The following is a 23,743-nucleotide window of genomic DNA, read 5'->3' as shown; positions in this document are numbered from 1 at the left end:
CCTAGGTTTGGGGCTAATATCCACTTATCAGTGAGTACATATTGTGTGAGTTCCTTTGTGAATGTGTTACCTCACTCAGGATGATGCCCTCCAGGTCCATCCATTTGCATAGGAATTTCATAAATTCATTCTTTTTAATAGCTGAGTAGTATTCCATTGTGTAGATGTACCACATTTTCTGTATCCATTCCTCTGTTGAGGGGCATCTGGGTTCTTTCCAGCTTCTGGCTATTATAAATAAGGCTGCTATGAACATAGTGGAGCATGTGTCCTTCTTACCAGTTGGGGCATCTTCTGGATATATGCCCAGGAGAGGTATTGCTGGATCCTCCGGTAGTACTATGTCCAATTTTAGTTTTCACTTTTTAATTAAACATGTTTATTTAAGTAATTCAAATTTGGCAAATAATCAGAATAAGTGAAAATGGCTTCTGACATTTAGACTTTCCTCTCTTTATTTTTCTTCTTTGTCTTTAGCATTCTGTAGTTTTGTTCCCTTGCACATGTGTTTTGTTTGTTCCAGATCTTTTCCTGTCAAGGCTTCCCCTTGCCAGGAGCTTTTTAAAGTATAGTGCCTCTTTTACCTGATCATATAGTTTTAGTTTTTTGTTTTTTTAAAAAACTCTTTAGCGGTATAAGCAATAGAACTTAGTCCAGATGTATAAGCACTGCTCTCTGTCTATGCTGTTTCTGTTACTCAGGCTTGTCTGTTCTTTCCTATGATCCCCTTATAAATAATTGTTATTATTTTGTGGCTTATATTTCATTTGTTGTGTGTGGGGCTGGTGTATGTGTGATGTAGGGGTGCACACGTGCTTCCCGTGCAGGTCAGGAGACTGCTTCACGGACTTTGTGGAGTTATTTCTCCCCTTTTGGCTCTTTGATCTTTTTTGTTTGTTTGTTTTTGATTCAAAGGATTGAATTCAGGCCATACTTCATCATTAAGCTTATGAAGCAAGTACTTTACTAACTGAGCCACTTTGCTGTGCCTCTCCCTATTAAACTTTTCTTATTACATCTATCTATCTATCTATCTATCTATCTATCTATCTATCTATCTATCTATCTATCTATCTGGGGGTGTGGGGTGTGTATATGTGTTGTTGCTGTTGTTTGCTAGGTGCTAAACTTATAGTCATGGGTAAACTCTATACCACAGAGGTAAATCTACACCCTGTTTATTCTTGATATATATACATGATCAGAAAGAGTTTGGAACTTTCAAAATGACCTTGTGCGCCTTCCAGTTTAACAGCTCAGGAGTTGCCCATGGCCAAGCAGCACTCTCTGCAATTGACCATGGTGTTTTACTTTTTCCCTTTCTGTGTGTGTCTGTCATAGGTGGAAGAGCTGTTGATGGCTATGGAGAAGGTGAAGCAGGAACTGGAGTCCATGAAAGCTAAGCTGTCCTCCACCCAGCAGTCTCTGGCCGAGAAGGAGACGCACCTAACCAATCTCCGGGCAGAGAGGAGGAAACACTTAGAGGAAGTTCTGGAAATGAAGTAAGTCTCGCACCTCTGTTCGTTGGCTCCACTTAGTTGAGCTGAGTGTGCTCTTTCATCTTTGGGTATCATCCTAGCACATGAAGCCCAATTACAATGCCAACTTGTTTCTCCTACTTCCTAGAACAAATTTTCTCAAGCGTGGCACAAATCCTGCTCAAAGCAGAATAATTTTTTTTTAACCTCTTTTGTACTTAATTTTACAGTGTGCTACCATGTGTATCTTTGGATTACTCCTTGAAATGTTTAAATTCATCTGAAGAAGTCAGGTCTACTGGAGAAGAGTGTATTGCTTCTCATGTCTTCCTATCACCTCATGTCTTAGACACATTAACAAAGTACTTACTCTAGGACTACATAAAGTGGTGTAGCACATAAAGGAACTCTGCAAAGCCTGATGACCTGAATTCTGTCCTCAGAACTCACATGAATGTAGAAGGAGAAGACCAGTGTCACAACGTTGTCCCTTTACTTTTCACACATGCACTTTAGCACATAAAAATTTAAGCCATGTACATTTCCAAATGTACATAGCAGTAATATAGAGTGAATTTCCATATACTTAGCCATTGATTTGCTAATTAATATTTTGCCACACCAGACACTTAATTTTTTACAAAATTGTTACTTTCAGACAAGCATTGCTATGTTCTTTTTCTTCTTGGTTCCTATCATGATGTTCCTGAGATTAAAATCTGTATCTGCTATTACATACAAACAGGTCTTTTGAGACCTTTTGTTAAAAACAAGTATGGTCTCCATGTCTCTTGAAGTTCCAGTAGTAGTAGTAGTACTGTTTCATTTACATTTAACAACCATCACCCACATCTAAAATGCTTTCCTGCTCTGCCAAACCCAGTTTCTGGTGGGCTACCTTAGTCCCAGTGTCATGTAAAGTTGTCTGTGTTTGTGCTGTCTTCTCTGTTGTCTGAGAGATGCTCTTTGTTCTCTGTAGCATGGGTGTCTTACCTCTGTCATCTCACTCGCTGGTCCATCCTCTCTAACATTCCTGTGCTTTCTCTAGTCATGCCCAGCCTGCCATCTTCTTTACTTCAATACACAGTCTTTCTAGCTAAAATAATCATATTTCCACCACCTAGTACTTTAAGCTATTAATGTGACTTTGAACTGTGGATACATGCAGATAAATGACTACCTGTATCCACAGGTACTACCTGGATAAATGCAGTTGATAAGGGTCTCCGAGGTTCTGTAGGTTCTGTGAACGTAACACTGGATGAGTTTTGTTTTGAGTTCCTAAACACAGTTGATCCCTTTTCTTATCAGAGCTTTCCTACTCACTTCAGATGGTAACTTCCAGAAATATAGAAGTTTGTTTGCTACTGGAATTTCCTTTTATTATTGATATTACATGAAACAATGTTTTTTTAAAATGCTGGAATTCAAAGGTAATTGTGTGTGTTTGTTTTGTATTAACGCAGTACCAAAGTTCATTATAAAAATTACTTGCCGCCCTATTCCAGGAAAATAAATACCATGATTAGCAAAACTTATTAATATGATCTTGACTCACGCATGATTAACAGAGTATAGAATATAGAGTGTGTGCCAACAGAATAGAAATTTTACAAAACTTGAACTAAAACACTAACCCCCACTGTTTAGGGATGACTCATCTCTGTACTTTCTTAGTCACTCATACTGTATAACTGCCATCAAATTTTTTTAAAAAGGATTTAATTATGTTTTTCTTCTACGAGTGTTTGCTTACACGTGCAGCACAAGTCTACCTCAAGCCTATGAAGGTCAGAGAGGGCATTTTGTAACTGGGGTTACATGTGGGTACTGAGAATCAAACCTTGGTCCCCCCAAAGTGCAACCAGTACTCTGAACCACTGAACCCAAACAGCCCTTATGATGATTTAACTCTGATATTTCACAAGCTTTGTCATATACATTCTACCATCTTAAAAACTTTAAGTGTTTTCAGGCTTTAAGTTACTTTTAAATTTCCCCTCCTATCTCTGTCTTCATACTGTGTAAGTTACTTGTCTATTACTCTCCTTCTAACATCTGGTTGTTATATGCATAGCCACTGTCCAGATCGACTATAGGAAAAGTGGTGGTACCAGGCCTCTCTCCTTATGACCCTGTAGATCAGCTGGTGTGTTCCTCCCAATGGTCCAAAACACCAGTTAGTATTCCATCTGCAGCATAATGTGAAACACCTAAGCATTTTAAATGTGTTTTTCTTAAGTTTAGCACAACCATACTTTGATTTAGAAATCCTCTATTAAAAACTGTGCATTTAATCTAAGTTGAATTATATACAAAACACTATAAATGACATGCTAAGGATTCTGATTCTAGTAAATTTTCAGTTTATTTTCACTAGCTAACCAAAGTATACTAGTCAGGGTTCTCTAGAGGGATAGAACTGTTAATAATGTATTTATTAGAGAGGCTTGCAGGCTGCAGTCCTGCTTGTCCAACAGCGCTTATTTCATAGCAGAAAGTCCAAGAATTCTATAGCTGTTCAGTTTCCAAGGCTGTATGCCTCAGCTCACTGCAGTATACATTGGAACCCTAAATAATTAGGTTCTAATACCACTGAAGGATGCCTCAGCAAGAGGATCAAAGAGTTGCCAGTGAAAGAGTGCCCTCATTCTTGAGGACAGCCAAAAGACAAAATCTTCCTCTTTAGTGTCCTTTTTAGGCTGCCACTAGAAGTTGTGGCCCAGATTTACAGTGTGTCTTCCTACTTACTGCCTCAAATGGTTTAAATGGTGGAGTGGAGAGTGTGGTGTCTTCCAACCTAAAAGGATCTGGACTTAAGGTGTGCTCAGCTGCTTGGGTTTTAGTGACTGTAGGTGGAGTCAGGTTGACCAAGATTACCCGTCACATAGTCAGTCTTCATTCTGTTTTGGACTCCTACTCTCCATATGCTGGGTCAGTTCTAATCATCCTGGCTGTGGTGTCTCTTGTTTGTAAGACTTTGCTCAGGATGTACTTTGTGATTATTAATGAATATGAGGCTGATGATGTGTGTCTGGTTTCAGTGACACAGAACAGCATATCCCAGCAGTAAAAGAGCCCAGACCTCATGCGCTCACCGGCTCTGTGGCTTCAGCACGTTATTCAGCCTCTTCGCTCAGGAACATTCTCATTTTAGAAGTGATGGTCTTTCATAAGAAATGATCAGTGGATTGCTTACATAGAATTGAGAACAGCACCTTGTACAGTAAGCAATTAATAGTAAACTTTTTTTTTTTAGTTTTTCCTGGTGATGATTCATAGGAAAAACGAGATTCTTTAAGCCATTAAATTAAATTCTTAATAATTAAGCAAACAAAAAAGCTTTTCCATGTAACTAGAGAGCATGAAGTGCCAGAGAAATGCAGAGGATTGCCATGGGAAATGACATGCGGACCTAACCATGCTTGCATATCGCTCTGCACCCAGAATGAGAAGTCATCTTTCACCAGAAGACAGCATGGCCCATTTACACATAAATTCTTCAGTAAAGCACTACAATTGTCCAGTTTTCTGGAACAATCCTGGCCTCATCAGACCAAGAAAGATGACTGACTAGTTCTTTTCCATCTCTAGCATGTAGAGTTAGAACTTTGGAGCATCTGTTACAGATAAGTGGCAGCCATGAGTTTGGGCAATGTAAAACGGTGCTCTTGGGGCCCTGCCAGTGCTTCATTAGGAACGTTTGAGCTGGTTAACCAACCTAAGGAGAAGGAACATTTTTTTATTTCCAAATCCCACAGTGGTCTTCTTTCCCTTTATATGCTGAAGTTTTTTTTAACTATGATTTTTTTTTATTACCCTTATGTTAGACTCTTTCCTTCAAGAAAGAAAAAAGATTGGAAGGAGACTGGACAAAATATAAAATAAGAAAGATAATGACTATAGTAATTTTAATTTTAAGTCAAGTTAAAGTGAAGATTCAGACAAGCTGATTCAGTCTCCTCTGATTTTAGTTAGTGGTCCCTTCTCCTTAATAGTCAAAACAAAGCTTAGAAAACACGTTCATTCCTTTTAAACAAGATTTTATTTTTATTTTTCTTGTAATATGAGTGAGTACGTGTCACGTGTGAGCAGGTGCCTGAAGAAACCAGAGGTTCAGATTCCTTGGATCTGGAGTTAGAGGTGTTTATGAGCTCCCTCATAAGGGTGTTGGGAACCAAACTCAAATCCTCTGGAAGAGCAGCAAATGCTTTTAACTGCTAAACTCTCTCTCCAGTCCCTTCTCATTCTTTCTTGATAGATATGTTTATCAGGCTATTAATTTTTTTGTTGTTGTTGTTTACACACTTTATACAGAGGCTTGGGGAAAGATGGTAGAAGTCCATGCTGTCTGCTGTCCTGCGCGGGGCAGACCTTACAGCAGTCCCCGTCGATAAGATCAGGCTATTAATTTAATAGTTCTAAGAATTGATTTGTTCAGGGAAGGGAACAAAAAAAGAACTCTGTAGTTACTTGGGAATCTAGAGCCGTGCATCCTCCATCAGTCACCTGCCTCTGCCTCCCAAGTGCTGGGATTAAAGGCATGTGCCACCACTGCCCGGTTGGCACATACTTTTAATCCCAGCACTTGGGAGGCAGAGGCAAGGGCATCTCTCTGAGTTCAAGGTCAGCCTGGTCTACATAGTGAGACACTGTCTCAAACAAAACACACTCCAATACAATCACTTTTTTCTAAAGGTCTGGCACCTGGTGGGTTCATCACACTCCAGTGGAAGGCCACACATTCAAGAGTATAAGAGCAATGCCAACTTCATGATTTTTGGTGTGTGTGTGTGTGTTTAACAAAAAAGGACAAAGTCAGGTTGATAGGTGAGGCAGGTGGATATGGCAGGAGGGATGAATATGATCTAAACACATTGTACAGAATTTTCAAATAGCCAAATTTTTTAAAAATTTCTTTTATTTTGTACAGTCCAGTCATTACCCACCTCCCAGTCTTCCCTTGCACAGTTCCTCATCCCATTCCTCCTCCCCTCTGTCTCCAAGAGGATATCCTCATATCCACACCCCACCCCTACCAGGTCTCCCCATTCCTTAGGGTCTCAAGTCTCTCAAGGCTTAGGCTCATCTTTTCCCACTGAGGCCAGACCAGGCAGTCCTCTGCTGTGTGTGTGTCAGGTGTGTGTGGGGGGGTGTCATATCAGCTAATATATGCTGCCTGGTTGGTGCCTCCGTGTCTGAGAGATCTCAGGGGTCCAAGTTAGTTGAGACTGCTGGTCTTCCTATGGGGTCATCCTCCTCAGCTTCTTTTAGCCTTTCCCTAATTCAACCACAGTGGTCCTCGACTTCAGTCCATTGGTTGGGTGTAAGTATCTGCATCTGTCTCAGTCAGCTGCTTGTTGGACCTTTTGGAGGACAGCCAAGCTAGGCTCCTGTCTGTAAGCACACCATAGCATGAGTAAGTATCAGGCCTTGGAGCCTTCCCTTGAGATAGGTCCCAAGTTAGGCCAAAAACTGGACCACCTTTCCCTCAGTCTCTTTTCCATTTTTGTCCCTGCAGTGCTTTTAGACAGGAACAATTCTGGGTCAGAGTTTTTGACTGTGGGATGGCAACCTCATCCCTTCACTTGATGCCCTGTCTTTCTACTGGAGGTAGACTCTATGAGTTCTCTCTCTCCACTGTTGAGCATTTCATCTAAGCATTTCCCTTTGAGTCCTGATAGTCTCTCACCTCCCAGGTCTCTAGTACATTCTAGAGGATCCCCTACCTCCCAACCTCCGAGGTTGCATATTTCCATTCATCCTGCTGGCCCTCAGGGCTTCTCTCCTATCCTGCTCCCCAGCCCCCATACCTGATCATGTTCCCCCCCCCCCACTTTCCTTTCTCCCACCTAGGTCCCTCCTTCTTTCTTCCTCCCATGATTGCTTTCTTCTCCCTCCCAAGTGGGATTGAAGCAACCTCACTTGGGCCCTTCTTCTTGTTAACCTTCTTGAGTTCTGTGGATTGTATCCTAGGTATTCTGTAATTTGGGGGTGGGGTGGGGCTAATATCCACTTATTAGTGAGTGCATACCTTGCATGTCCTTCTGGGTCTGAGTTCCCTCACTCAGGATGAAATTTTCTAGATCCATCCATTTGCCTGCAAACATCATGATGTCCTCATTCTTAACAGCTGAATAATATTCCATTGTGTAATTGAACCACATTTTCTGAATCCATTCTTCCATTGTGGGACATCTGTGTTGTTTCCAGCTTTTCACAGATAAGGCCACTATGAACATAGCGGAACATGTGCCCCTGTGGTATGGCGGGGCATTTGTTGAGTATATGCTCAAGAGTGGTATAGCTGGGTCTTCAGGTAGGTCTATTTCCAGTTTTCTGAGGAACCTCCAGATTAATTTCTAGAGTGGTTGTGCCAACTTGCAGTCCCACCAGCAATGGAGGAGTGTTCCTCTTTCTCCACATTCTCGCCAACATGTGCTGTCACCTGAGTTTTTAATCTTAGCCATCAAATAGCTAATTTTAAAATGGAAAATTGGAGAAAAAAAACTCCATTAGATAAAGGACAGTTTCTCCAATAACTACTGTGGGGAGAGTGGATATCCATATGTAGGGGTTGAAACCAGACCCTTATCTGATTCTTCTTTTAAATAGGCTGTGACCATGAAACCTACAACAGATTTGAAAATACTAAAGACACTTGAGAATATTCCTAAAGACAAAGATTTCCTACATAAGACTCCAAAACTGTAGGAAGTGAAAGCAAGAATTGATCACTGGAATTACATCCAAAGGTTTTGCCCAGCAAGGCAGGTGTAGTGAAGAAGCCACTTGCAGAATCATACAGAGGATTCAAATATGTAGGGAATCCCGTCTATACAGTTATGTTAATGCTGATAGATAGTCTATAGCAGGTATGGAATGAAAGGGAAAGGCAGATATATGCCCACACATTTGTAGTAAATAAAGGGGAACCTAGAAAGCAGTACAAAATAGAGTTACCAAAGCATATTGTGTAGTAAGCTCAGTAGAAGTTGTATTCAGTGTCTATATATGTATATGAAATTCTCAAAGGTTGTTTTTTAAGTATAAAACATTACTAAAAGTAATTAAGGAATATCTGATGAAATAGATGTATGTAGCCCATGGTGAATCAGTCAAACCTTTAGTCACCTGATTATAATCCAACTTATATTTTTTAATACCATCCTACTCAAAATCGCAGTGGTTTCTCTGTGGATTCTGAGAAACAGTAGGAAGTAGACACTCATGCAGAGGCCACAGCAGGCATAGAGTATTTGAGGAGAAACAGTAAGTTCACGTTTACAAATGGCGTAGTCAGGGTTTCTACTCCTGCACAAACAGCATGACCAAGAGGCAAACTGGGGAGGAAAGGGCTTATTACAGCTTACACTTCCATACTGCTGTTTATCACCAAAGGAAGTCAGGACTGGAACTCAAGCAGGTCAGGAAGCAGGAGCTGATGCAGAAGCCATGGAGGGATGTTCTTTACTGGCTTGCTTCCCCTGGCTTGCTCAGCCTGCTCTCTTATAGAACCAAGACTATCAGCCCAGAGATGGTCCCACCCACAAGGGGACCTCCCCCCTTGATCACTAATTGAGAAAATGCCTTACAGCTGGATTTCATGGAGGCATTTCCCCAACTGAAGCTCCTTTCTCTGTGATAACTCCAGCTTGTGTCAAGTTGACAGACAAAACCAACCAGTACAACAAACATGCAAGAAATTTTCTGGCTAGAAATACTGCTGTGTTTGAGAGCCAGGTGCTTAGTAGTTAGCAGCATCAACTAACACTCTTAACCTTTACATGTAGCTTCTGTTTCCCAGGTAACAATGTAGGTAGGGGTCTGCAGAGAACCAGTGAGAATGGTCTTGCTTCTCCAGATCTCTTGGGGTGTGTCTCTGATTTAGTATTGTCCTTGTTGTACCCTTCCTTCAGTACACATGGACTCTGCACCCTCCCTTGCCTGCCTGGCTTAGCCCTTTATATGATTGCCATTTGTTGCTAGGTTTACAGCTCAACTTTGTCTAATGCTGACCACTAGAATTCACATTTAAACTTGTTAGTGAGAGCAAGATAGTTCTCTTAGAGAAAGTGATCCAGGCATGGGTGTTATTTTGATAAAAGACAACACACTGGAAACCCTCAACCCTCCTTCCCCTTCCTTCTCCTCTTTCTCTCCCCTGCCTCTGCTCCCTCCTTTCCTACACACTACTGGGCTGCACTGGGTAGCCCTGGGTAGCTTGGAACTCACAGAACCCCAAATGCCAGCACAGAAAGCATTCACTACCACACTCAGCAAGAAACATACATATATATCATGGCTTCCTCTGCTACAACAGGAACTATACTGAAGTCTCATTTAATTTGCATTTATTTTCACTTTTCATCTTTGAAAGAATAGGTCACATTACTGAACTGAATAAAAGTACTACTCGGACAGGTTTGCAGTACGCAAGTTTAGAACAGTTTTTTCTAACAAGTTGTTTGTTAAAATAAGTTTCTCACTTTCCTTGAGTATCTAAATGTAATTATTTTATAAGTATTTTCAGGAACCTTCAGAAGTTCCATGTTGTAGTTTGTCCTCCAGAATTTTGTCCCTAGATACACTTCTGACTTTTAAATCTGCACTCCTCAAAATAGCCTATTATGATATAACCAAGTTATCTCATATTTCCTCCCTTTACACTTTTTTGTTTGTTTGTTTGTTTGTTTGTTTGTTTGTTTTAAACTGTTAGGTGTTTGGAACATTTTTTGTAATTTTGCCTTTTAAAGCCCTTCCACTTTCTTTACTCTGGAGGCTCACACCAAGTCTCATTACCTACCTTTAAAAAGACTTTTATGTTCTGTATGTGTTTGCCTTCATTATGTTGTGCACATCACATGTGTGCAGTACCCTGAGAGGCCAGAAGAGAGGATCAGATCTCCCTAGAATTACAGTAAGCTAACAGGTTGGTTCTGGGAATGAAACCCAGGTCTTGAGCAAAAACAGCAAGTGCTCTTGACTGCTGAGCTGTCTCTCCATCTCCAGCCCACTGGTTCTGGACTCACTGCATGCCCCCAAAATCCTGAGAAGGGTTATGAGTAAGATAAACATGGGTAAACAAATTAAGATGCTATCTTCCCTGCACTTAAAGTGTTTACACACGAGCACACTGTCTTATGAAGAGTAGCCGTGCTACACAGCAAAACACCCGGTTTTTTAGCTGAATACAGACTATATAGCCACCGTGAGTGAAGAATAGCTTTCAGGAAATCATCCTGGAGGAGGCAATACTAATTTAATAAAGTTGCCTATACATGTTTGTTTGTATTGGGTTTATGTATTTTAACAAAATCACTCATATGTTACAGTTGATATTCATAGTTTATAAAATATGTACTGGGGATATTTGGCATACAGAAAATTCCTTAGTTTAGTTTTCCTTATGGAAAGCCAGTCTCATTACAGCCCTAAAGTATTAGGTCTCCTGTGTGCCCAAGTAGACTGGGCATCTCAGTATAGTTTTTCATTCACCTGTTAGCCATTGTGATAGTTTGTTGCTGTTGTATTTACTCTTGTAAGTTCCCTTGTATAGTAGAGCAAATCTCTCTTCAGTGTTCCTCGCCAGAGCCATCTGGAATCTTTACACTCTTTCATGATACTGAATCGTTCTTTGAAGGAGTCCTTAGGAAATTTTAATAGGAATTTGCATCGATTTTACAGACTAATTTAGGCAAAATGTGGTCTTTTATAGCATGGAGTCTCATCCCGGACTGCGTCTGTTTGGTAAGCTCTCCTTTGTGACTATATTGTGTACTTTCCTTATTGCTCACAGTGAAGGGACGGTTCAGGAAGGCCCTGGTGGCAGGGGCAGAAGCAGCTGGTCACATGGGGAAGCAGGAAGGGAAGGCTGCTGGTGTTGGGCTCACTTTCTCCTTTTTGTGCCGCCTGCCCACGTTTGGGATGGGCCCTCACACACCAGTTAATGCGATTTAGGATGTCACAGTTACACCCAGAAATTCATTTCCTAGGGGAGTCTAGTTCTTGTCACATTGGTAGTACTAACCACACACGGTGACTTTAATTAACATCTTGTGCATTTTTCTCAGCATCACTCTTAAATATGTGCTAGGTTTATTCCTAAATAACCTCATTTGGTCCTAATATGACACAAGTTTTTTTCCTTTAAAGTTTCTAATTATGTTACTGCAGATACATAGATAGAAAGGCTGCATTGAAAAACGTGCTGTGAGAAAATGAGTAGTAGCTCAGTTGGTTGAGAGCTTTGCTGTACTCATTGCAAGCCCTCTGCTGGTTCTGGGTTTTCCAGTATGAAGTCTCTTATTTCCTGTTGAAACTTCCATTTTTGGATTTAATAGGGAGTGAAATCCAGGGTAACTCTTCAGCTAACTATCATTCACTGAAGTATACATACGTATACATACAGATGCACACATACACACCCCCATCCCTTTGAAGTGCTTTTGTTGCTGTTGAATCTCACTTTTTTTCAGTAGAAGGTTATTTCCCAATTGTGAGGAAATGTTTCCGCACTACTTCCCGTTCATTTCAGGGCATCTTCCTGCTTACTCTGTGATAACCCAGAATATCTATCTCTTCTGGGTTTTCCATAGTAGTTTCTGTTCACGAGACTGTATTTTGTGTATTTGAATTTCACATGATTTTCCACCCATCGTCTGCGTGGACCCCAGGACCAGCTTTAGAGTGCTCACATTTTTCTAATATTCTCTTTTTACAACATTTGTGACTTTCTTTAATATTCATCAGAGTTAGATTCATCATTCCTTACCTGATGGTGTTTCTGTGTTGTGTAGTAGTACTGTGTTCTTACCTTTCAGAACACATGGGAGGCTTTCTGTGTCACCTGAATTCACAGTGTCTTTCAGAAATGTTCCAAGCCTAAAGTAAATTTATTTTCTTTGTATTTTCCCACTCCATTTCCCCAGTAAAATTTTTGTGCCTATGACTTTATACATTTAGTTTTCTGTTTTGAAGAATGAAACATTCATTGAGTGAGTTTGGTTCCTGAATTATAGAGAGAGTATCTGTTGTAAAAATTTTGCCATGGCATATGGGATGGATAAATCGCAGCCCCTGTGAAGCAGCAGAAAGACAACGATGAGAGATGGACTTTACAGCCTCGTTATATTTCTGAAGTGTTATTTTGTGCTCTACGTTTCGACAAGGCTTACTTCTGCTTAAAACTTTTCCCTTTACTTAAACTTTATGTGTCTTGTGGAATAGTTTATTTATTCAGTATTCTTTAAAGGAAAAATCTCTTAGTGTTCCCAGCCTGCTCATAATGTCCAGCTCCCGTTGCTTTGGCTCAGAGTTCTAGTCCACCTCATGATAAACACCTTCGTATCTCATTATATCTTAAACTCCATAAGCTCTAGGAGCAGGCGCATAGAGGGAGCGTACTGTGCTTTTTAAATGAGCCATGGCAAGCCTGGGAGTGGAGCTCACTGCTGGGAAGTAGACCAGGTGGCATTAACGGGACCATTCCATGTGGTAATTGCTTAACACATTAATATTGAAGTAGAACTGGCAGCCCAAAGAGCAGTCCACTTGCAGCTTCTCATTTCCTGGGAGGGAGAACAGTCAGACGGGTGCATATTTGCAGCTCACATGTCAGTATACAGGAAGTTGTGCCTTTTTATTTCTAGGTCTCCTTGTTTTAATTTATTAGCTTATTGACAAGATACTGTGCTTAAATGCTTTAATTTTTTCAATTCTGATACCATGAGATAAACTGAACTGTTGTCATAAAGAAGCCTTACTGTGATAAAATAATGTAGTGTGGAGTTGACCTAGTCAGAAGATTTGTTGGCAAGGACAGATAGATATACATGCTACACCAAACCTATAGTAACTTAAAGTATGTTAATTATTCATTTCATGGTTATTATCATGGTTAGAATGTATCCAGGTAACTACATAATTGTAAGGTAGTATGCAAATCTCACGCAAACAATAGAACTATCTCTACATGATTGTAGTTGGTGATTTTGCACTAAGATAATGTAAGCAGACGCCCCGTCCTAGCAGGCACCACACTTGCAAGTCCTGGAGGCCCTTCTGACCTGCCCTTGCTCTGAGTGTTCTCTCTGTCGTGAGAAGATGGCTGCTTTTGCAGACCTCAGGTTTGCTCAGCTTCTCTAGATTATCTTGAAAAGAAAGATAAAAATCAGTATTTTTTTTTCTTGACAATAACTGTCAGGCCATGTTTTTTTTTTTTTTTTTTGACTAATAAAGGAATAATTAAATTTAGAAAGTACTTTTTAAAATAACTTGTTTGTGATTTTACTCTTGAGTTAAGATGTATTTTCTTTTTTCAAACTTCGTCTCTTTTTGGTGCTGTGCAGAATACTAGTCTCTATACTTCATGTATTTTTCAGTATTGAGATATATCGACTGTGTGTGGAATTTGATGTGATGCGCTTCTCTGTGCCTGCGTTCTGCAGGACTGTCGATTTGGAAGGTGTTTATTTACTCTGGTTATATTTTGGCCTCTAATCCCTCTTTGTTTTCTGTGCATCTCCATACCCTGCTAATGACTACATTGTCACTTTCTAAGCACAAGGAGGTTCCAGAGCTGTGTTTTATGTTTATTTTAAACTAATAACAGAACATCTTTATGGTAATCAGTCACTGTTTAGGGAAGATTCTGGCTCGTTAAAATTCTTTAAAATTAGAAGCAAGCATTTTTATAAATTGCTGTTCCTCTTAGATTTGTGCCCACTGCTGTCTTCTTCCTCTATCCTATCTTTTAAAACAGTGTTGTAAAAAGAGGTTTTTCAGCCTACAAGATACTGTGTTTTTCATTGACTAGAATGGAATTAAATCTGTGATGAGAAAAGCATGGTATCTCACTGTTCTATTGTAGATGTGATGCAGCGTGAACCCTGCCAACTCTGTTCACTCTAGTTCTCCCCTCAACACTAAAAGCAAGGCAGAGAACATCAGGAAATAAATCTCAAAGGTCACCGGGCAGTGGTGGCGCACGCCTTTAATCCCAGCACTTGGGAGGCAGAGGCAGGCAGATTTCTGAGTTCGAGGCCAGCCTGGTCTACAGATTGAGTTCCAGGACAGCCAGGGCTACACAGAGAAACCCTGTCTTGAAAAAACCAAAATAAATAAACAAACAGACAGACAAACAAACAAACAAACTCAAAGGTCATTATTGTGTAGGCCATTGTGCATGGATCAGCTTCAAGTGCATTAAATATAGTAGTGTTGCTTTTACGCAGAATCCAAGCCTGTGACAGGGATACCAACTAGCTATAGAATTGTAAATTTTAGGTCAAAATTGTATTAATTCTTTAGCTGTAGGATTGTGTGGGGAATTGTAGTAATTGTTTAGTAAGCAAATTTCCCTTGGATGTTAGAATATTGCAAAAGAGAAAGACCCAGAATGGAAAAGCCTGTGTGTGTATGTGGGGAGGGTAATGACCAGTTACATTAAAGTGAGGAAATTTTATTAAAACTCAAGCTCTTTATAGTCTAGAAGTACAATAATAATACTTGGAATTTCTGAACTTTTACGTGATAAGCTATGTCATATTGTTTTCCAAAGGAAAACCGTGTTTTTGTATTAAAACACAAGTTTCCAGAAACTCTTGATTCTAGCATAGTCAGCAAAGTTCCCATGATTCCTTGGCCAAAATAAACACCAAACATTTCCTAACAGTACTTGGTATTTAAATATGCCCTAACAGTTTTGTAATCATTTTGAAATACAGAGATGCATATTAATAATATACTGAAAGAAAATCCTTTCATTTTAAAAATTACTACTTAAATACTTACTGAGTGCTGCATAGTTTTTAAGCCTATGCATAATATTGAACACTCATTTCTTGATCCACATTGATTTTTGTTCATTGTGGGACTGAACATTTAAAATTCTATTTCTACAATCAGAATGCCTGTACTCCTAAATCATTATATTGAAATCTTCACCCCTATAGTTGTAGTAATAGGAGTGGGTTTCTGCAAGGGATAATGCTGATGAAATGCATGTGATTTGCTCCTTACAAAAACCCAAAGACTCTGTGTATCCTTTCTGCCTTGTGAGAAAATCAGCAAGAAGGCAGCGCCTGTGAACCAGTGGGCCAGTCTGTGATCTTATGCTTTCCTGCTTCCAGAACTGCAAACAGTTCATTTTTTGTTACTTATGAGATTTCTGGAGCTTTTATTTTGTTGGGGGCTATGATTCTAGAGGTTAAATCTAGGGTCTCAGGAATGCTGGGCAAGAATTATGCCACATCTTCAGACACCATACTTTATGTTGAATTTTTTAATATTTTATTAGATATTTTCTTTATTTACATTTTCTATTTTCCCCTCTAAAAATCCCCTATTCCCTCCCCACTCCCCCTGCTCACCAACCCACCCACTCCCACTTCTCTTGGCATTCCCCTATTTGGGGCATAGAACCTTCACAGGACCTAGGGCCTCTCCTCTCATTGATGACTGACTAGGCCATCCTCTGCTACATATACAGCTAGTGCCACAAGTTCCACAATGTGTTTTCATTGATTGGTAGTATAGCTCCAAGGAGCTCTGGGGGTACTGGTTAGTTCATATTGATGTTCCTTCTATGGGGCTTCAGACCCCTTCAGCTCCTTGGGTACTTTCTCTAGCTCCTTCATTGGGGACCTTGTGATCTGTCCAGTTGATGATTGTGAGCATCTACTTCTGTATTTGCCAGGCACTGGCAGAGCCCCCCAGGAGTCAGCTATATCAAGCTCCTCTCAACAGGCTCTTGTTGGCATCTGCCATAGTGTCTGGGTTTGATGGTTGTTTATGGGATACAACGGCCATTGAAAACTTCACAAAGATAGAATAATGTAGCATAATCCTACATTGAATGGGAAATTTGTACACCATCTGATCTATTACTATGCTTCACCAAATATTTCAAATATTCTGTAGTAACTTTTTGGAAACATGCTCACATTATAGAAATGAAAATGATCTAATTGTACATATCCATGACAGTTTAGAAGTTATTAGTATATCAAAGTGTAGAAGAAAGGATTAGATTTTGTATCAGTCTGATCTTGGATCTTTACCTGCTTGTATGGAGACAGAATGACATATTGATTAAGGCCAGTGATTTCCAGTGTTGTGTTGTTGTTGTTATTTTTTTTTAATTTTGACCCCATTGTTTGTTATATAATGTCACACACACAAACACGCAAAGATGAATAGATACATAATAAAACGCTGGCACACTGGTCAGCTCCAATTACTGCTGTGAAATACTTGAGAGTCTAAAGGAGAGGTTTATTTTGGCTCATGGGTTCAGAGGTTTCAGCAGCCTCTGTCCTTGATTCCTTGGCTTAGTTCCTCTAGGCTCCTGACGTGATAGGGTGGAGAAGACATGGCAGAGGAAAGGTGCCAGAATGGAAAGAGAAGAGGCTTCAAGGTCTCAGAACCTCCTTCAGGGCGCACCTCTAATGGCCTCCCTTCCCCACCAGAACCCCCACCTAAATGCTTCAGTGCCTCCTAACAGCACGATCAGCTGGGTACATTCCCTCAACACATGAGCCTTTAAGATGTAACAGTAACAAATGCTCTGGATTCATAGGGCCATTTGCTTCCCCTTTCTTCTTTCTCTACTTCCTTCCTTCCTCCCTTTTTCCCTCTCTTCCACCCTCTCTTCTTTCTTCCTTTCCTTCTTCCCTTCAGTTGAAGATAATTATATTTTAAAGCATTACTCTTAGGACTCACCTAACTGAAAGAAACTAATTCAGGCCACAGAACTCTGGGTCCCAACTGGACTCTAAAGTGGGCTATGAAAAGGGCTATTAAAAGGGCTGGTTTCTAAGGAAATGAAGTTGTAATGATTTTTCTAACATTCTAGACAAATCAAGATTCCGCTAGTTAAGCCCTCTTTAGGTCAGAATTTCTTGGAAATGGTAGCTGTCTATGACATTCAATTTGTAAACACTATCCACTGTCTGTCCAAAAATGAATAATTATTTCATAAGGTTGCTGATATTCCTCTGGCTATTTCACTTGACCAGTTATGCTTTTCTCTCTTCCTGTGGAGATAAGTTTATATAGGAAAAAAAATGTTTTTACTTATGAATGGCATGAAATTTGATTAGATTTGAGTAATAGAAAAGCTTTTCCTTTGGCTGCAGATTATTGAATTTATATCATGCAGCACGAAAATATTTATGTTATCCTAGACTCACTATTTGGAAACTACTTACTTTCTTCCTCAACAGCATCTTTTGCATTTTAGACGGGGTTGGGGGCACAGAATATCTGCTCCTAGGTGGGGCCTTTCTGCTGTTTACATTCCTATCAATAGCCAGAAATGGAGCTCTTGACATCTGCTGGTGCTGCCCACTGCCCTTCTTGCACCTTGAATTTGATCTTAAGTAGCTGGCAAAAAGAAATAGTAAAGAGAAGGAAAAAGGAGTGCTCTCCTCCGATCTCCTTAAAGGAGTGCTCTCCTCCGACCTCCTTAAAGGAGTGCTTTCCTCCAACCTCCTGACTTTGATCTTCATGGTCCAATTTTTTGTCAAGGAAGTAGAACAGTATTTTTGACTTATAAATATTTCTTAGGCTGTCTCTGGTTGCTCCTTTTCTCGATTCTAAGGTTTCTTTGACTCAGTTTACTTTAGGCTGAGGCGTCACTGGATTGATGGGCTGCTCCATTCTTCCACGTGAGTCTATTAGACGTTCACGTTCAGTTAAACACTAAGGAAGCAAAGCTGTCAGCCAGTGAGGAGCTAATGAAATGAGCAATTTTTAAAAGAAAAATTACAAATAGCTAATACCTATTCAAAAGTGCTCAAATTCCCTAGTTATGAGGCAAGATAAAACTATCATCATAAATAAGTCCATCATCAAGAAATCTGAATAGAAACATTGAAGAATGTGAAAGAAGCCCTATTCACTGCTAGTATAGTACAAATTAATACAGTATCGAAGTCAGTTTGGAGGTTCCTCAATAAATTGACCCAGCTTATGACCCAGCTCTTCCACACCTGGGTATATACCCAGAGAACTCCATTTATAGTTCTATATTGATCGCTGCTTTCTGTACAAGGAAATAGAACAGCCATCACAAGCCTATGTGCACATCTAACTTACTATGTCCCCTCTCAGTCCCCCAGATTATATTTTAAAGTGTACAGTAGAGTATTTATTTGTCTGCTGCTGTGGTAAAAAAGCACACCAAAAGTAACTTATAGAAGAACTTATTTTGGCTTAGGGACCCAGAAGTCCATCTTGGTGAGTAACAATGGCCAGAAGGAGCAGGAAGCTGAGCTCACGTCTTTTACTGCAGACACATAGAAATGGGGCAAGGCTATGTGCTCTCAGAGCTTGCCCCTAGTGACACGTTTCCTCCAACAAGGCTGCACCTCCTCAGCTCTGAAACAGCTCCACAAGCTGGGGACCCAAGTGTCAAATGCTCAAGCCTATGGTGGGCATTCTCCTTCCAGCCACTGTAGACACAGATAGGTAACTTTGTTTCTTTTTCAAAACAGTGTTTCTCTGTGCCCTGGCTTCTCTGGAGTTCACTCTGTAGAGCAGGCTGGCCTCAAACTCACAAGGTCTGCCTGCTTCTGTTTCCCGGAGCTCTGAGATTCAAGGTGTGCACAACCACTACCCAACTAGGTAAATTTTTAAACTAAAACGTATATGAGTTTCTTTCTGTTCATTTGGGTTTTGTGTGTGTGTGTGTGTGTGTGTGTGTGTGTGTGTGTGTGTGTGTATCACGTACATGCATGATAACTTGCATAGTGGTCTAATGCTTTAAGATTCTTTTTGTCTACTGTCAATTCAATTTTAGGCAGTAAACACCATACCTAGTAGCTGCTTTGTTTTTTTTCCCAATGCTGAGGATTAAGCCAAGGGCCTCTTGCATATAGGCAAATACTTTAAGGCCCCACATGGTTGTGCATATTTATCTCAGCACTCAGGCAGGAAGGTTGCCATAATTTCAACCTGATGCATCTACTTGGAGGGCCAATCAGGACTACATAGCAAAGGCCTAACTCAGAAAAACTGAAAAAAACAACACACACAAAAATCCACTAAGACTCAGCTATACACTAAACCCCTGCTTCTACACTCTGGGTATTTTTAAACATGAAGAGTGCCTCTTACCAAATTTACATAGACTCATTACTTTTCTACTGCTGTTTTCCCTATGCAATATTCTGTTTGTTTATATTCTAGTCTTGTGTGTACTAAAATAGAAGAGACCGTTACCAGGCTTGAATTTATAGAATGACTCTGTGAATCTTGACCTTTCTTGTCACTTATTTCAAATGGTAACAAACACATAGGACCCACAGCTTCTAACGGGAAACATCTCTTACAAGCTAATAGATACTTTTAGCCTAACTCAGTACTGGTTCATGTGACTCTGTTATGTATTTAAGAAGTTCTTTTGACAAACTTTTACTTAATGCATGACCAGATTGAGAATTAACAATTAACCAATTGATGCCTGGCATGTACTAAACACAGTTATTTGATTACTCAAATAAGCCATATGTTAACTTGTTGAGTTGGGTTACTTAGTTTTGTTTCTTTTTTCTTTTTTCAAGACAGGGTTTCTCTATACAGCCCTGGCTGTCCTGGAACTCACTCTGTAGACCAGGCTGGCCTCGAACTCAGAAATCCCCCTGCCTCTGCCTCCCGAGTGCTGGGATTAAAGGTGTGCGCCACCACGTCCGGCTTAGTTTTGTTTCTTATCAAACTTTTTTTTTATTCTGCTTACTTGTGAAACTATAATTATGTCCTTTATACTTGTATGATGCCAATAATGACCTTATATGAAAAGATATATTTTTATGAAACTTAATGCTGAATGTTTTAGAAAAGAAATATGGGTAAGCCATTAGAACACTACTGTTTTGACAGCTAGGTCCAAGTCCTGGCTACTTGAAGGCTGAGGCAGGAAAATGGCTTGACCCCGGGAGCTTAATGTGATCCTGGCAGCAATACTGAAACTTCAGCAGTAGGGAGCTTGCTTTCTCTGAGTTAGAGAACAGTAAGAGCCTGGTACTTTGCTTCTAAGTGCTTGAAACTGGAATTACTTTTAAATGCCTTTAAGATGATTGAAAGTTAGATGTATTAAAAAAAAATATGGCCAAAGCAAAACAAAAACAGTGAGCTTGAGTCATTGGGTCCTATGATGTGATATGGACCATACCAGCCATAAGCAAAGCAGTGCACATTCATGTGTCCTTTGGCTTTGTAGTGAGGTTATTAGTCAGCTGGTCCATTTACATATCAAGTAAAAGAGTAGCCTACTCTTTCATAGTTTGTTAGTTCTTCATACACTCAAAGATTTTTTTTGATAAATCATATGGATATTATGAATTATTCAGGGAAATATCAGAGACCTGATTGTCAGGTAGTAAATAATTAAAAATGGCACCCTTTCTGTGATGTGATAGATTGAGTTTATTGATATAGATTTGGTTATTATTTCAAAGAAACATGTCATAGAATGTTGTAATGTGTGAAAAGAAAAACCAACCCTAGATCTACTCCCACACACTCCCTTTCGCCAGCTGACTCCGTGCCCTGGGAAAGTAGGGCAGCCGCATGGTGATGTGTGTTGTGCCGTGTGGTGATGTGTGTTGTGCCGTGTGGTGATGTGTGTTGTGCCGTGTGGTGATGTGTGTTGTGCCGTGTGGTGATGTGTGTTGCTTGGATTTGGAGTTTCACTAAGACACCTGCCAGATGGAATTAGAGCTTTTGGAGCATAACCAACATGGACTAATTATTAGCTTACCATGTCTAAATACAAATGAAAACCCCTACAAGATTCTGTACCCAAACTCTGAAGAAAAAAAAAAGAGCTGTTTTTTGGACTAAAATTTCATAGCTTTTGTGGCTAATGAGGCATGAAATAAATTGGCAAGCTCAAACTGCTCCAAGTACAGTGGTACAGTGTGCATGCTCTGATCCCAGCCCTTGGGATTCCAGCAAAGGTCACAAATTAAACAGTCAGGATTAATCAAAACTACAATCAAATAAAACCCAATCATTAATCGTCTCCTGAGTTACAATGGAGCAATTGTGTAATTGTGTGAGGCGCACTGGAGAGAGCTCTTTTGTCCTGTATAGGAAAATCAACACTGAGGTGTCAAGCAGAAAAATGAAACCCTGCAGGTGAAGCTGTCTCTGGAGCCAAGAGAAACTGGCAGAGCATTTGGAGTTGCGAATAAGCCCTCAGAGTATTGGGGGGCCCTGGCACTGAGCAGCAGAGTGTGTGGGTGTCTCCATGGGGCCCTCCACAGAGGTTAGTTTATGGTCCAGCAAGCCATTTGCTGAGCAGTTCAGTGTTGGGGGTAGTGGCAGTTCTACGCACACCCCCTCTCTTCAAGGTAATGCCAAGAATTTACTGTGTGATTCGCAGCTTTGTTATGTAGAAGGCGAGGTTATAGAAAAGATTTTTCCAGAAAACTCCATCCTTAACAATGGAGGGGTGGTAGCAAAGAACCCCCCCCTTGAGCCCTTGTTCCTGTAACAGTGCTTTGCAATACTTGCCCTATTTGTGATACTGTTTTATATTCCAAAATGGTGATTTTTTTTCCTTCATTTTTCTTTCTTATTAATAGTATTAATGTCAATTCCATTGCCTCTCTATTTAAAAGCCAACAACAATACTGTCCAGTGGCTCTATGATCATAACTGGCACTTTTGAGCCAGGTATGTAATCCCAGCACTCAGGAGGCCAAGGCAGGACCATCACAACTTGGAGGACAGCCTGGCCTCCATAGTTTGGGTTTGGTTTTTTTTTTTTTTTTTTTTTTTCCTACTCCCTACCCCAGAACAAAACACACAAGCAAAAGACTCTGTTTTTTGTTTTTGTTTTTGTTTTATTCCACTGCTGTATATGGATGTGTTTTACATGTACTAGAGTATCTGCCCCTATGTGTTGGCTTTCTGTCTACTATGCTACATATACATATGGACGTCAGAGGACATCTTGCAGAAGTCAGCTCTTTTCTTCCACCATGTTGGTTCTGGGGGTTAAAAACAGACTGCCAGATCTGGCCTAACCCTGCGCCATTGCCTCAGCCCCCAAACAGAAAAGTTTTAGACAACTTACTCTGCCTGACATCTCGTAACTGATTTGAAGCATGGGAAGTTTGAGTGTAAATATTGTAGAACTTGAAAGATGTGGCTCAGAGGCAGAGTGCTTGTGCTTAGCCTGCATGAAGGCCTGGGCTTGACCTTTAGCACCACATAAAAACAACAGCAACAACAACAACAAGGTGGGCTGGCGTCATACTTTTAATCCCAGAGGCAGGGAGATCAGAGAGTTCAGGGCTACAGGCTCAGCCCCTGAGCTACATGAGACTCCGTCTCAAAAATAAAGGAAGTAAAACTTAGAGAAATAAATAAATCAAAATTTGTTTTTATGTTGTTTTTTGCTGTTTATGTACTGACCTCTCTTTACAGAATGCTGTTATGTCCTGTGTAGAACATGTATTCTTTTATTTCATGTAGAAACTAATGCCCATATGTAATTGGTTTAGTTCCATAAATTCATGTTGCTAAAAACATCACTCTGGCTTTATAGTAAGATTTCACTATAATGGTATATTATTTTGGACTTTGTCTTTTCATTTATCAAAAATAAATAAAATCTTGGGTTCAATTTTTATGGAAAATAAGGCCTCAATATTTTGAGAATAGTTTCTGTACTTTGTACCATCACAAAGATGTGCCTTGCATGTTTGAATTCAATCTATTCATATATACTAGATTCATTCCTAAAGTAATGAATAACATGTTACAAATGGGAAATCATATAAACATGTATATATATAACAGGATTTTTATATTTCTTTATACATTTTATATTTAGCTTTATATGAATAAAATTATATACATAGTTTTCCAATTTATTATGAAGAATAATTGAGTTTTAAATTTTTCCTTAGCATACAAAATAATAGATTTCATAGTGACATTTCCATATGTATGAATCATTGTGCTCTGCACATGCACACATTACACACATACACACACATAGAAATACACACCATTAACAACCTCTCTTGTCCCCCTTCTAACTTGTCTCTTCCTCTCTTCATGTAGCTCCCTTCTGCTTTCATGTCATATATAAGAATATAGATAAATATGTATATTTCACATGGATTCCTGGTGCCTCAAGAGCCAGGTGGATCCCTGAGTCTCAGGTCAGCCTGTTCTATAAAGGCTCTTCCAGGCCAGCCAGGGCCACATAATGAAACCCAGATCCAAACAGTGACAAGAAAAAAAAA

The 23,743-nt window shown here is 39.9% G+C and overlaps 1 protein-coding gene across 20 annotated transcripts in view; it reads left to right on the top strand.

The window, feature by feature from the left end:
* The window catches only part of Erc1 (ELKS/RAB6-interacting/CAST family member 1), a 277,389-nt gene that overhangs the window by 152,112 nt on the left and 101,534 nt on the right, over positions 1-23,743 (top strand). For all 20 annotated transcript variants that reach the window (XR_003956155.1, XR_003956153.1, XR_003956152.1 and 17 more), the window contains one exon: positions 1,342-1,502. Coding sequence is in view for 14 of the 20 variants with exons in the window: in XM_006505373.4 (XP_006505436.1) it covers positions 1,342-1,502 (161 nt within the window). In the remaining 6 variants the exon portion in view is untranslated. The remainder of the gene's footprint in view (positions 1-1,341; positions 1,503-23,743) is intronic.

This window comes from Mus musculus, chromosome 6 (genome assembly GCF_000001635.26).
Source record: "Mus musculus strain C57BL/6J chromosome 6, GRCm38.p6 C57BL/6J".
Taxonomy (NCBI): domain Eukaryota; kingdom Metazoa; phylum Chordata; class Mammalia; order Rodentia; family Muridae; genus Mus; species Mus musculus.
This window is presented reverse-complemented; position numbering and strand designations above follow the sequence as displayed.